Below are 14469 nucleotides of genomic sequence, written 5' to 3'. Positions count from 1 at the left end.
AGCAATGCAGAAATGAAGAATCTCAAGATCAACTAGAGCACCTGTTATTTATTTATTTACTAGTGATTTACAGGCATCCCCTTAAAAACAGCACAAGAGCAATGCAGACAATGTTTGCCAAGGCACCCTTGCACAATCCCATGCCCCTCCTTCTAGCTTTATATAATGAAAAAGAGCACCCTTCAAAGAAATTAATGTGCGCTTCCTCTTCAACCAGCACAATAAACTGCTCCTGCTTCCAGGATAGAACCAATCAGTGTCCATCAAGTTTAGAAGTCTGTGCTGCTTCCCTTCTGTTTGCTGGGAGCAATATTCTGGCTCCTTTGGGAAATGCTATCCGGTTAGCCAAGAAAAATGGCAAGATGTTTCCCCAGGGTCCATACCGAGGCAGGGAAGAATTGAGTCTTCACTGGCTGCCTACCGTCTTCTACAGTGCATTTGTGAAGATTAAGAACAGGTGTGTGGACTAGAAGTCAGCACTCTGCACCCCAGCCAAATTAAAGCACACACAGTGTTTTCCTTAGCCAAGAAAGATAACTTCCATTTACATCACTCCCAAAGGTCTTTCTTAACCAAGGTCAACAATTTATGGTGTGTGTGTGGTGTGTGTGTGTGTGCGTGCGCGCGCAAGAGCCCAGACAGGCAGGCAAAAGCTCTTTCTCATCCTCCACCAGGTACAGCCATTACTTCTTTAGTAAGTCCAGCTCACAGCTTGAGAACCACCGAAATCCCTTCCATACATCTTTACAAAGCCACGCACCATCCATTATGCTATGCTGATCTGCCTGCCTAGAGTTCAGTCCAAGAAAAGTTTGAAAGCCACATCAAACAGACCAGAGACCATTAGCAATGAAAGCAAACAAGACTGGGACGAGAAAGCCTGTGTGCCTGTAGACAGAAATCTGATTTCTGACTTAATACACGAATGAAGAGTTTCCATGGACTGAAATGTCCACGCTGCTGCATAAAATGTGAACGATCATACGCAAAACAAACCACAGTTGGAACGGCCAATTTCCCAGCTGCTGCCAAACACTATAAAAGCACGAGAAGTTGAAAGAGCAAAAACGTAATTGTTGGGACCAGAAAACCTGAGCCGAAAAGAAGAATTTCCCTATGCCCTTTTAAAATGTGGTGGGGTTTTTTTTGGGGGGGGGGGAATTGGTTTTTTTTATATTGATTATATATTTTGTGGTTTTATATTTTGATTTTGTTCTGTGAACAGCCCTGAGACCTCTGGGTATAGGATGATATATAAATTCAAATAATAATAATAATAATAATAATAATAATAATAAAAGAAAAAGTGACAAGAAAAATATGAGGGAACATAGCAAATGCTCAAAATGTCTATTAGGAATTTACATTAAAACTTTGATTAATTTTCATGTTTTGCTTTTTTTTAATGCAAACTGAAGTAGAAATGGGGAGAACTGAACTCAAGACTGGAAAAATGAGAAACTTTTAGAACTCAAAACTGGCAGGTCTGGCTATCCCTAGCCACCTCTAAAAGCAGCAATACAAAACCCTGAAAAGAAGCAATGCAACAACTACATTCCCTTGAAGATAGCCCTTGAAGCTAATGGAAAGGATCTTACTTCTGTTTCCAGGAGCAACAGCTGGTTACCTAAGCCTGGTTTAGATGGAAGATGGAAGTTGAATCTCCAGCCTTTCCTGGAAGACATGACAGAGCTGGGTGAGGACACAGCTGGAGTTCCATCTCCCCACAGAATCCTTGGCCTCTTCTGAGTTGCACAGGAAGTGTTTGCTAAGAGCGATCTCTTTCCCTCTCTCTTGAAGGAGCCCCCTTTAGCGGCTCTACAAGGCAGTTCCTTGGCCAAGTACATTCATGGAAAAGCCTGGTTTCAGGGTCAGGTGGCCTGAAAGAGCACCCCCTGTGGTTGAATCTGCTGTTTGCCCCCTCATGAAAGGCAGGCCCCTCTTGTGTAAGGTAAGGACAAGCAACACCATTTCAATTTTCTGTATGTGTGTCTCTGGAACGAAGATTCTCAGCAAGGATACATTCAAGATTGAATTGCAAAAAAGTACAGTGGTGCCTCTACTTACGAATTTAATGCGTTCCAAACACACATTTGTAAGTCGAAAAAATTTGTAAGTCGAATCCCATAGGAATGCATTGGGAGAAAAAATTCGTAAGTAGAAAAAATCCTATCTAAACCGCATCCATAATGGCGGACGGAGCTCCATTCGTAAGTAGAAACATTCGTAAGTAGAGGTACCACTGTAGTGCTATTTTAAGTGTGTTGGACATGGTTAGCGCTTTTTATACTCCATAAAGGTAAAGGTAAAGGGACCCCTGACCATTAGGTCCAGTCGTGGACGACTCTGGGGTTGCGGCGCTCATCTCGCTTTACTGGCCGTGGGAGCTGGCGTACAGCTTCCAGGTCATGTGGCCAGCATGACTGAGCCGCTTCTGGTGAAACCAGAGCAGCGCATGGAAACGCCGTTTACCTTCCCGCCAGAGTGGTACCGGTACCTACTTATCTACTTGCACTTTGAGGTGCTTTCGAACTGCTAGGTTGGCAGGAGCAGGGACCTAGCAACGGGAGCTCACCCCATCGCGGGGATTCAAACCGCTAACCTTCCGATCGGCAAGCCCCAGGCTCAGTGGTTTAACCCACAGTGCCACCTGCGTCCCAGAGTAGATACCCCATAGTATCTATTTTATTAGTTTGGGAAATTAGTGATGCCTATTCCATCACTAATTTGGGATAGGGATATGGAAATCTGCCTTATTCCCAAGTCAGAACTTTGATCCACCTGGCTCAGTTTTCTCTACAGAGACCTGCACTGGCTCCCTAAGTTTTCAGATGGGGTTATCTGGAGATGCTGGGAATTGAACCTGGGACATTCTGAATGCAAAGCACGTGATCTGCCACTGAGCGATTGACCCCCCGGTGTTCATGGAAGTCTGGCAGCTTCGCTTTAATAAGATATGTAAGGATTTGTGCTTTTGGCACCCATACCTAGTGCATAGGAACATTTGTTTGCAATAATAGTTATTCCATATGTAGAACCAGTGATCTGGTCAGATGCATACTTCTGAAGAATAATCGTATGCAGTCTGAACCCCTGGTTAAACACTACCCATGGGAAGCACTTGGGATCAGAGAGAGATGGCTTCACATTTCCAGAAATTGCTTTGTGGGAGTGAGGGAAAGAAGAAGTGCTGATTCAGTTCCCAGTTTTCTTTCTGAGCATCATTTTTTCTCTCTCTCTGTCAGGAAGAACATGGAAAATTGGATATAAAACAGAATAAAAATGGCTAGAAAGGGGTGGTCAAATATGGAGCTCTAACCACTGGCTTAACGGTGGAAGGTATTGAGCGACCTGTGATCAAGAGGATGACTGAGTAAGTGCAATCTTTTCTTAGACAAAGACTAGGCAACGTGTCACTCAGGGGGAATGAAATCCCTCAGAACCAATAAATACTTCATATTGAAGGCTAGCTGTGGTGCAGTATATGAAACTTCCTTTTTAAAAGGCTTACATAAAGGAAACATTAAAATAAAATTTAAAAAGAGTCCCGGTCATTTTTCTGAGCAATACAAATCACCTTTGCGGCTTGGGAACAAAATAAATTAGTCCATGACAAAACACGAGAAGCTCGTACTAAGAAAGGGAAACGAGAATTACCAAACCAGAACATATTAATGGTCCATCTAATTTTGTATCCTGTCTTCCATGATGGCTCATGTCAGAAGCTTCAAAGAGAAGCTTAAAGCTCTCATGGAGCACCTAACTCAGCAGCTCTATCAACACACAAAGGGAAGAGTAAGATGGGGAAATAGTTCTTGATCTCAGCTGTGAATCTCTTTAAGAACTGAAATCTGAGGCTTCTGACCCCGTTGACTAGCTTCAGCTAGTTCTATTCCATTTACTGGCTAGGTTAGTGGTTCTCAAACTTCCTTCTCTGGGCCACGCTTTAAGAAGAAAAATCTGCTCGCGCCACACCGATTTTTTTTATTGATAAGAAATACACTGGAAAGCAAAAAGAAACAACCCCTAGCTTGATTTATAACACAGAAGAACACAACTACTTTATAATATGATCATGGGACATCCAAAAATTATAAAACAATTAGTTTGCTACTACACTACGCTACAATGAAATGTTTAAATGTTTGTTTGGTTGTCCTTGAATCTTCCCACCACACGCACCATCCTCTCCTCTCCTACATGGCATACCCTTTGGGAACCACTGAGCTAGGCTAAATGGGCTCTTTCTCATGAGTGTTTCCCTGAACAGGCATGGAGAACCTGTGGTCCTCTAAGAGGTTAGTGGATTTCAACTCCCTTAAGCTCCAACCAAGATGGCCAATGCCCAGGAATTATGGGAAATGCAGTCCAACAACACCAGAGAGCCACAGGTTCTCCACCCCTGCTTTAGGATATTTGTTTATTTTTTTAATTTCTAAATTGTCCTTCAGCCAAACAGATCAAAAACAGCAACAAAAACACAGTAAAAACAAAATCCACCATAAAACAATACAAACTAAAAGATAATAGCCTTTTATTTTCTGTTTAAAGCAGACTGAAAATAAAAGCAATCCCTTCAGAATGCCTGGGAAAACCTGAATGTCTTAATCTGGCACCCAAAATATGCCATGATGATAATGATTATTTATTCAAGTCCTTACCTATCCTTAACCATAAGATTCCAGGGTTGGTTACAATAGTTTGAAAAAACAACACTGCTATTATCAGTTTAAAACAAGGAACAGTCAAAGGAATAGGGTAGGCCCCAATCTGTCTGCCTGTCTATTTTGGTGTAAATATTTACATCTTTAGCTAGATGCGCCTCAGTGGGGAGGGAATTCTACAATTTAGGAGCTGCCACAGAGAAATCCCTTGAGGGTGGCAGAACTACCGAGAGGGTCCTCTCTGCCTGCCTTGGCACCTGAGAGGGTCTGGGGGGAAGGGGGTGGTCCTTTAGATATTTCAGTTAACACCACCACTTGAATCACGGATATTCCAAACCTGGGGCGCCACAGCAGAAAAGACTCTGTAATTAAAGCATGTATATCATAATTTCAGCAATGGATAGCACTCTGAGGAGGTCCTCTGCTGAAGGTCTTAATATGCAGGCAGGGCAATATGCAAGGATTCGGGTATTTGAGTCCCCAGTCATTTAGCACAGGGGTAGTCATCACAAATGCTGTGGACTGCAACTGCCATCTGCTCCAGCTATAGCACAGCCCATGGGCAGAGATGATGGGAGTTGTAGTCCACAACATATGAAGGGCACCCTCTTGACTACTCCTGATTTAGGGCTTTAAAGATAACCACCAGAATCTACCCCAAGGTGTCTGCTTCCTGTCTTGCTTTTAAGACCTTTCTCCCTTGAATACGTCTAGTATAGGGAATGTTGTGTCTCTGAGGAAGATGAGCCATTTTTCTTTCTCAGCTGTGGACTATCATGGGCTCAGTGTAGTTGGTTTTGAATATCGGTAATAGATTTTGCAAGAACGCTCTTGAAAGTTGATGCGGCTTTTATACATCCCACCTCCTACATCTAATTTTTATGAGCCTCCTTTCAGAGGACTTGTATTTTAAAACCCTGCTTCACTTGCAGTGCAAAGTCCTGGGAGCCAAATCCTGACATTTCAATGACGGAGTGGAATTCTTGAAAGGAATATGAACGCTCCAAGTGCTCTGTATGTTTGGACAGAATCCCTTTCTCCCCGATCGCTTCTTCATTCTTGATTAGACGATGAGCAGCCTTTTAACGTATCTGGTAATTGATTACCGATCTAGGAGCACAGTGCTACAATACTGAGCTACATTAATGACCTCATTCAATCACACATAGCGTAATTCTTGTGGTCGGAATGAAAATAATATAAAATATTGCCTTAGCCCCAGTGAGGCTTTAATGCCATATCTCAAGACATCATTTGTTTCGGGAAATCCAATGAGTATTAAATTACATTTTTTAACTAGAAAAACATTTCGTTGAAATATTCACACAGAAACTCAATGCTATTAGCACTGTATTCTTTACTTTGGGACCTGGGTGTTGTGTTGGAGCAGATGTTTAACCACAATTGTGTCAGAGTTTTTCCCCCCATGTAGCTGCAATAAAATTAGGGCTCAGCTCAAATTACTCACAGGTTTTCACAATTTTTTTTCCAGCATTGTTGGGTAACGTCTCCCATATTTGGACAGTTTGTGAGGCTTCTGGATAAATGTTGGCACATTCATTTATATTGTCCTGACTAGTTCTTCCCCGAATGGCCCTCAGGGACATCATTATTTAGTCAAAACTGATTGGATATGCAGCATTATGACTACAACCTGTTCATAACATGATCTCTGATTAGCTGGGATACCCCTTGCTACTGATCGAGGAAGCATTCTCAATTATCTGCATCTGTCCATTGAGATACACACCCATGTCATTCTCTACATGATCTACCTCCACTGTTAAGAGGCAGTATTGCTGGAAATCCTGTGGAGAGAGAGCGCTATTGCACTTAAATCCTGTTTGTGGGCTTCCTATGGATCTGGTTGGCCACTGTGAGAATAAGATGCAGGACCTGATGAGCTTTGACTTGATCCATCAAGGATTCTTCTTGTGTTCTTATGATCCAAGATCCAAGAAAGAAGAAGCAGCACCCATGGGAAACAATGGCATTGAATTGATGAGGGAAAGGTAAACATCTTCACAATTAAAAACGGGGGTTCAATTATTCCTGCCCAGCAAAACAGCTATGATTAACTTGAAATTTAAACTGTAGAATATTCAGCAAAGATCTAAATAAAAGCAGGATTCCATCAATTTCCTCATCCCTGTTTTAAAAGCTGACCTATTTGCAGGGGCATAATAATGAGCCTACCGTTCATGGGCAACAAAAAAATGCTTCTTACTTCTGCACGGTGCTAATCAAATTTCAGCCTTATTTATGGAAATTTGAATTAGAACTGGTGATGCAAATAGCACAACGAAGCATAATGAAGATGCCATGGAATGCCGTCTAAGGAATTTGGTTTTGTCTCTGTTCGTCATAAGCAGGCTGGCAGACCCTTGTCCTGTCAGCTGTCACTCTCGCTCCTCACCCTTGAAAGCTGTCCACAGCAATCAAGCTGTCCATGGTATCTTATACCGCAACACAATGAAATATTTATTAGACCGCTACCAGATTTGATAGAGAATGGCTGCAGAGTTTCTCTTGTTTATTAGATGGAATTACAAGATAAGTAACCTTACAAAACTGTCTTTAGAGCACTTTTCTAATACACAGGAATGGGTTTTTATTAAAATTAATTTGCTTGGTTCACTAGAACTGCTTTTCTCCCCAGCTGGTACTGATACAGTAACTACTCTTCTCCCCAGCATATTTGGACAGGAGGTGTAGGAAACAGCCAGTTAGCGGACGTAAAAGAAAGCTGCCTAACACCAAGGTCCATCCAGCTAGCTCTCCAAGTTCTTCCCAGCTCTACCTGGAGATGATGCCTGGCAGCTAAAGTTCCAGCAAGGATTCTTTGTAAGTCTTACCTGGCAATGCTGGAAACTGAACCTGGACCTTCTGCATACAAAGCACCTGCTCTCCCGCTGTGCTACAGGAACCCACAAATCTGCTTGCCAGAGATGTCAAGGGGAGGGTTGCCTCCTCCATCTGCTGAGCTGTACAACAACTGCACTAGCAGAAACCCACAGCGGAACAGATCGCAAAATCTGCTGTGCAACAAAAGTTACCAGCAACTTGCTTATGCGTTTTCTTGCTGTCAACATCCTGCTAGCACAAAACATTTTGCCAACGGGACAAAAATGCCACCAAGTGAACAAATATATCTATAGTGCATTTCTTTATATTTAAATGGTGTCCTGGTCCTATCTTGCTGGAACGACACATTTTTCATTTGGATTTACTCCCTGTAGTATTTCACCTTTCATTTATTAAATACACACATACACATATATATCCCCAGAGTCTCCTATTTTTCACATTTCCATCAGACTCTTGAGTGGTTTTGACAGGCTCATTATTGCCCCCCACATCCCATTCTCCAAAGGTTGAAATCATGGCAGCGAAGGGGAGAATTTCACCACCTGGAACTCAATAGATGTTGAAGGAACAAATCCAAAACCTCACTAACATTTGAAGGGTAAGTACTCCCTTTTGGATATGGACACCCAGTAATTTATTTTACAGATATATTTCCAGCCCCTTAGACAACTCAGAGAAAAAGAATACCGGAAAAACTGGGTACTTAATCAGAAATGACACGTAATGTGGCTTTAGTAAACATTTCGTTTGCAAATGGTATTCTGTAAAAGAAACCACGAAACAGGAAATCATATAGAGAGAGGATCAGTGCTTTTTTCAGGGGGTCCTCAAGGGTACGCAGTAACGGCACCTCTTTGTTTGTAAGTGGCACTTACTGTAATAACTTCATGGTGAGTACCTATTTTTCTAGAAAAAAAGCACTGGAGAGGATTAATGTATGGCCAAATCCTGATCATAGATGCATGCTCGTAACTGGGAGAAATGCATGTGTCTGATGTCGAACGTATCAGCCAGGATTCTATCCACCAGAACCACAATATCCTGCCTAGGTGAAATGCATTTTCAAAGGAGGCCTCAAATGAAAAAGAGCAGTGAGGGCACCCGGCTTTCCCTTTTTGTACTTCCATGACCATTTGTTTCAGCAATCTTTGTACCGTGGGTGCAACACTAGGGGTTTACACTAGGGGTGCAACATCTAATTTATCAACTCAATTCGAATTATTGATTAAAAACTTGCCAAGCAACTAAATGAACACCCAGATTGATCAGGTAACACAACTAAAATAATAATACCAACTACTTATTGAAAATTGCAGATGGTGGACACCATCTTAGAAAAGTAGTTTCTCCTTCACTAACACGGAGGAAGGAGTGCCTCTTCTAAAATGTATTTTCTCCCTTCAAGACTACTGCTTCAGTCACAGTCAGACTAATGTGGGTATAATACATTAATCAGTTGATTAAAACTCATTTAATTGGATTAATATTTCTTTAACTACCGTAGCCACGGCCATAGTGATTTGGTGCACTTTTGATTTGTACTGCGTCTGAAGGACAACAATGCTGTCTGTGGTGGTGTCAGCTACAATCCAGTGCATACTTTACTGGGAATAAGTCCCAGTGAATACCATGGATTTACTTCTGAGTAGACATGTTTAGGATTGTGCAATCAAGCCCTTTCACCCAGGGTGGAGTCCCACTGAATACCATGGATTTATTCCTGTGTATACGTGCATAGGATCATGATATTTTGCCTGTTCATCTAGGGTGGAGAAAAGTTCTTTATTTCTTTTAACTGATATCACCTTAATAATATATAAATATTAAAAAAACAGGGTGGAGAAAAGTTATGGCCTATTTTGATTTGGATCAAAGCCTCAAATTTTAGATCTCTTGTAATCAATTGATTTTTTCCCCCAAGAAGTGCATAATTTTGCAATAAGGATATTTATTGACAAAATTCAAGTAACCTCCGAGCAGAGCAATCCTTTTGAAAGCAAAAACAAACCCACAACCCAACAGCTTGCTTAAATGTGGATGATCTCATTGGGCGCTCTAAACGATGCACTTCTCAAAGCATATTTGCTCTTGAGAAAACACACACACACACACACACACACACACACACGTGCTCTTTTGCCACTGTGGACCAAGGACTGACCTGCCCCAGCATGTCTGGTGCAATCGGAATGATGGGCCAGATGGTGGAGTAGACTCCAAAGAAGACCAGCCAGAGCAGCATGCTTCCCCAAACAGCCAAGTGACTGAACTGCAAGGAAAGAGAAACAAATCAAGACACACAGCACAGCCTCCTCCTGCTCCCACACTTGACTCTCAGGTATTATTTTACTTCCACCTAAGGCTTTTGTCAGTCTCACTCCGGGCTGTCTAACACGCTTTATTTTCAGCCAGCAGCAAGATTGATTAAACGGCTTGGAAGAGTCTTGTGTTAAAAGCCTTTCTCTGCGAAAGGCAGCACATTGCTTTCAAAGCTAGCTTATCCCAGGCATTTAAAAACAAAACAAAGCCCTAAGCCAACCACGTTCTTAGCATGACGTTTCCCCTGTCTCCAAGAATCTAGCTCAGAGGGATAGGGTAGGAGGCAGCAGAGGTAGGATTCGCCCAACCTCTAGTGGGACAGTGGCAGTAAGGTTCCCAAACATTTATGGGTCATTGCTCGCTTGGTTCCACAGCCTCAACCCCCAGTGCCTCCCATGAGAATTATTATTCAGCATTACACTTTGCACAACCCGCCAAGGACAACACAATAAAATCCAAAACTGTGACCATTAATGGCACATTTATTCAAAATCCAATCAAAACTTTATACAGTGGTACCTTGGTTTACGAACTTAATCCATTTTGGAAGTCCATTCTTAAACCAAGGCGTGCTTTCCCATAGCAGCGGGGGACTCAATTTACAAAGGGAACACACTCAACAGGAAGCGAAACATGTTTTTATTCCAAGGCAAAGTTCACAAACCAAAACACCTACTTCTGGGTTTGCAGCGTTCTTTATCCAAGTTGTTCATAAACTAAGCTGTTCTTAAACCAAGGTACCACTGTAGTTTCATTAATGCAACGAGACTGATGAACTTGATCCAGTGATCCCAGCTTTTCAAAGTCTGATAGAAAAGATACACTTCCAGTGCCCTCTAGCCACCTCACAGACTCTTTGCGCACACACCCGGCAATCTCACACCCCCGGGTGGTACCACCTGCTTTGGGAACCACTGGGTTAAGTGCACTGGCAGAGCCAGTCCAGGGTTCCCAGCTTTGTGTGTGTACCACACTGATCTTGCTGGTGCATCACTGCTCGTCTAAACCCTGTGCCTCCCCAGTAAGGAGCAGTGATAAGCCGACCAGGGGTAAGCTGAGATATATAAATGCAATTTAGAAATGTAAATGTAATAAATTTACACTCAATCCAAACCAGTGTGCTTTGGAACATACCCAGAATTACACCTGGATTCCAGGGAAATATCTGTATTTTGAATATTTATCTCTCTCTCTCTCTCTCTCTCTCTCTCTCTCTCTCTCTCTCACACACACACACACACACACACACACACACCATTCTGGCTTTTGTGTTAATCTTTGGAAACACAGAAAGCATTTTTGACAAGTTTTTCTTTCCCTTTTCTTTTGTTCAAATATGTCTATATCATACTTTGGCTTTGATGTTAATTTTTGGAATGGTCAAAAGCATTAAGCGGCAGGATGTTTGCTGACTCTTCCCTTAAAGTATATTTGGAAGAATAATAGCAATATTCGTTTTCATTTTTTAAAAAAAAGTATTTTGAAAACAAGCATTCTTCACTGAATGGACCACATGGGACCCACATCAAGCTTTGTTTATTTTTAAAGCCCTTGGACAGTTTCTCAGCTTTGAAAACAATTCCTCCCTGAAAACGGTTCCCAAAGTTTCTAACGATAGTAAACTAAATCAAAATCACCATCATGATTAAGGAGTAAAACTGATAAAACATACAAAATCCCAATCACTATAACATAGTAAAAACTGACAATTAAGAAACCACACACATTTCTTTTAATTCTGGAAATTCCAGCAGTGCAATCCTATGCCTATGCAGTAGCAGAATCACAGAGTTGGTGGTAGAGGCATATCTGCCAAGTTGCTGTCGGAGAAATAAGGGACCGGGCCGGAAGTAGCAGACCGGAAGTAACACTGCCGTCATTTTGGAACTGGGTGGAGCATGCTCAGAAGTGACTTTTGATGCTGCTTTGCCCAGTTCCAAAATGGCCACCGCGCCAAAAGTCGCACTGCAGCCATTTTGGAACTGGGCAGAGCAGCATCAAAAGTCACTTCTGAGCATGCTCCGCCCAGTTCCAAAATGGCCACCGCGCCAGAATAAACCGGAAAAAAACAAACAAAAAGTTTTTTCAGCTAGGAACAGCTGGGAAAACGGGGATTTCCCGGGGAATACTGGAGACTTGGCAGCTTTGGGTAGAGGTGACCTCAAAGGTCATCTTATCCAGACCCTCCCAATGCAGGAAATCTGCATTAGAGTTAACTGAAGACTGGCATCCATTGGCTGGAACACCAACAGTGGGCGGAGCCAGAGCTGATGACAGGCAGAGTCAACTGCTTCCTTTAAGCAAGCAGGGACAACCTCCTCTCACAAGGAGGCATTAATCATATACCTGACCCAGCCAGCTGTCCCCTCCCTACTAGTTGTTATCAGCCCAGAGGGGCAAGAGTCCAGAGTGCAAGTGGTCATTGCCCTGACCAATCCAGGCACCTTGACCACACCCTCAAGCCTTACTAACTGAAATTCATCCAATATAACAGGACTTGTCTGCTCTGGAGGCTTCTCCACCCCATCGTCCAGCCTGGAAACTGAGGTCCAGCGCCGAGGGTCTTCTGGCGATTCCCTCACTGTGAGAAGTGAGGTTACAGGGAACCAGGCCGAGGGCCTTCTCGGTAGTGGCACCCGCCCTGTGGAACACCCTCCCATCAGATGTCAAGGTAATAAACAACTATCTGACTTATATAAGATATCTGAAGGCAGCCCTGTTTAGGGAAGTTTTTAATGTTTTATGTTTTATTGCATTCTTAATATGTTGTTGGAAACAGCCCAGATTGGCTGGGGAAACCCAGCCAGATGGCCGGGGTATACATTATTATTATTATTATTATTATTATTATTATTATTATTATTATTATTATTATTCTCAAGATTCATATGCTGAAACGGCGGAGTCAACATCCTGTTGGATGCAAGTGATTTCATCCTCAGAATGCTTGGCAAACAAGTCACAGCGAGATACCGTCGCAGCGAGCTACCATAAAAAGCCACAAAAATGTTAAAAACAGGCACCAGCTAACCATTGGGGAAGGATGTAGTCTTAATTGCCTGCAAAGACCTGGCAGAATAGAAACGTTTTTAAGCAGGTGTTTAAAAGTTGGCACAGACAGGAACGGCAGGCAAGGAGGCCCACAGGAGGTGGAGCTGAAGCCTTGGCCAATGACAGTCAGAGCCGACTAAGTGTAGTTTTGTCCCCATCCTCCTTCTGGCTGAGTTTTACAAGGGCAACACTGAAACTGAGGTGGAAGAGCGGACAGGCAGAGTCACATCCTGGGCTGGTGGTAAGCAGGAAGTGGAGGCTGACCAAGGGCAGGCTGAGGTTGGTGCCCCATTTGCCCCAATGTATCAGCTTTTGCAGCCCAGTAGCTTTTTCATAGACCACATGTAGTTGCATAATGCGCCGTGGCAAAGGGCCACTGTTTTGCTCCAGTGCAGTACATAGCTGCCAAGTTGTCCCTTTTTTAAAGGGATTTTCCCTTATGCTGAATAGGATTCCTCGCGAGAAAAGGGAAAACTTGGCAGCTATGGTGCAGTAGCAAACAGTTCTGAACTTCCGTGCATGTCGAAGAACATGCAAACAAGTGGAGACCTTTCTTCTCTGCTGCATTGAGCAACGGCTACTGTGCGCTCCGCCCGAATTTATTTATCCAAGTGTTTCATTCCCCTCTATCCTATCCTCTCATTCAGCAGTGAGAGTTTCTCACTCCTGAGACTAAACTGAATGTAACCAATCCACCCGATGATGGAGGTGAGGCTTAAGTCGATGGCACGCTCTCAATACTTCTCAAATGCTCGGAGGAAGTCTTTCCCAGAGTGAGTAAGCCACAGCTGAAACAATAAGGCTTGCCAGCAGTGGTGTGTGAGAGACTGGGAAGTGGGCTTAGAAGAAAAGGCAACTTAAAAAAAAAAGAAGAAGCATGAAGGCAGCACACTTACAAATCAAGTTTTTAAAAAAGAAAAGGAAAAACACCAATTTTTTTTTAATGCTCCTCAAAATTACTCTCTCCGTGTGTGTGTGTTGTTGTTTTTCCCCCAAAATGCTTCACCAGAGCCTTTTTGGGTTGAGTCCTGATAGCAGAAGGTCAGTAACTGCTGTATTTTCAGTCATGGGGAGTGGAATTAGATAAGAGAAGCATCATGCTATTAATCATTTAGTAAGAATTAAAAAGGCACCGTATACCTAAGTAATATGATTGGTACGCAAATAAACTTTTCGAAAGGGTGGGCTTAGGCTGGTTAAGCTATATTTGAAAGCAATGCACAAGGACGTATATGAAAGATATTTCATTTTCCTTGAGGCTCGCCCTCCATTGTGGAAAGGGCAGGGAGGAGCAATGCAGTTGTGCCACATACTTGCTATGCCACATCTTTCCCCCAAATTCAGAATGATAAATAACCCAGGAAAACACCTCACCTCCTGGTTTCATACCTCCAGCTCAAATTCCTCTTCCACTCATAAGCACATACACAAACACACCATTTACCACATTTTTATTTCCCTGGTATGGTGTGTGAAGGGAGGGTGCTACTAATTTCAATAAGTGATCCCAAGTTATGCAGAAATCAACTGCACCCCCCTTCCGTGTCATCAGAGCAGAAAACCTGGG

The 14469-nt window shown here is 42.8% G+C and overlaps 1 protein-coding gene across 5 annotated transcripts in view; it reads right to left on the bottom strand.

Annotated features, from left to right (window-relative positions):
• Positions 1–14469, bottom strand: part of ATP8A2 (ATPase phospholipid transporting 8A2) — a 333748-nt gene that overhangs the window by 89742 nt on the left and 229537 nt on the right. For all 5 annotated transcript variants that reach the window (XM_060273822.1, XM_060273823.1, XM_060273824.1 and 2 more), the window contains one exon: positions 9694–9801. In XM_060273822.1, the coding sequence (XP_060129805.1) occupies positions 9694–9801 (108 nt within the window). The remainder of the gene's footprint in view (positions 1–9693; positions 9802–14469) is intronic.

This window comes from Zootoca vivipara, chromosome 4 (assembly GCF_963506605.1).
Source record: "Zootoca vivipara chromosome 4, rZooViv1.1, whole genome shotgun sequence".
Lineage (NCBI taxonomy): Eukaryota > Metazoa > Chordata > Lepidosauria > Squamata > Lacertidae > Zootoca > Zootoca vivipara.
The sequence above is the reverse complement of the archived record's forward strand: the minus strand, read 5'-3'. Positions and strand labels throughout refer to the sequence as shown.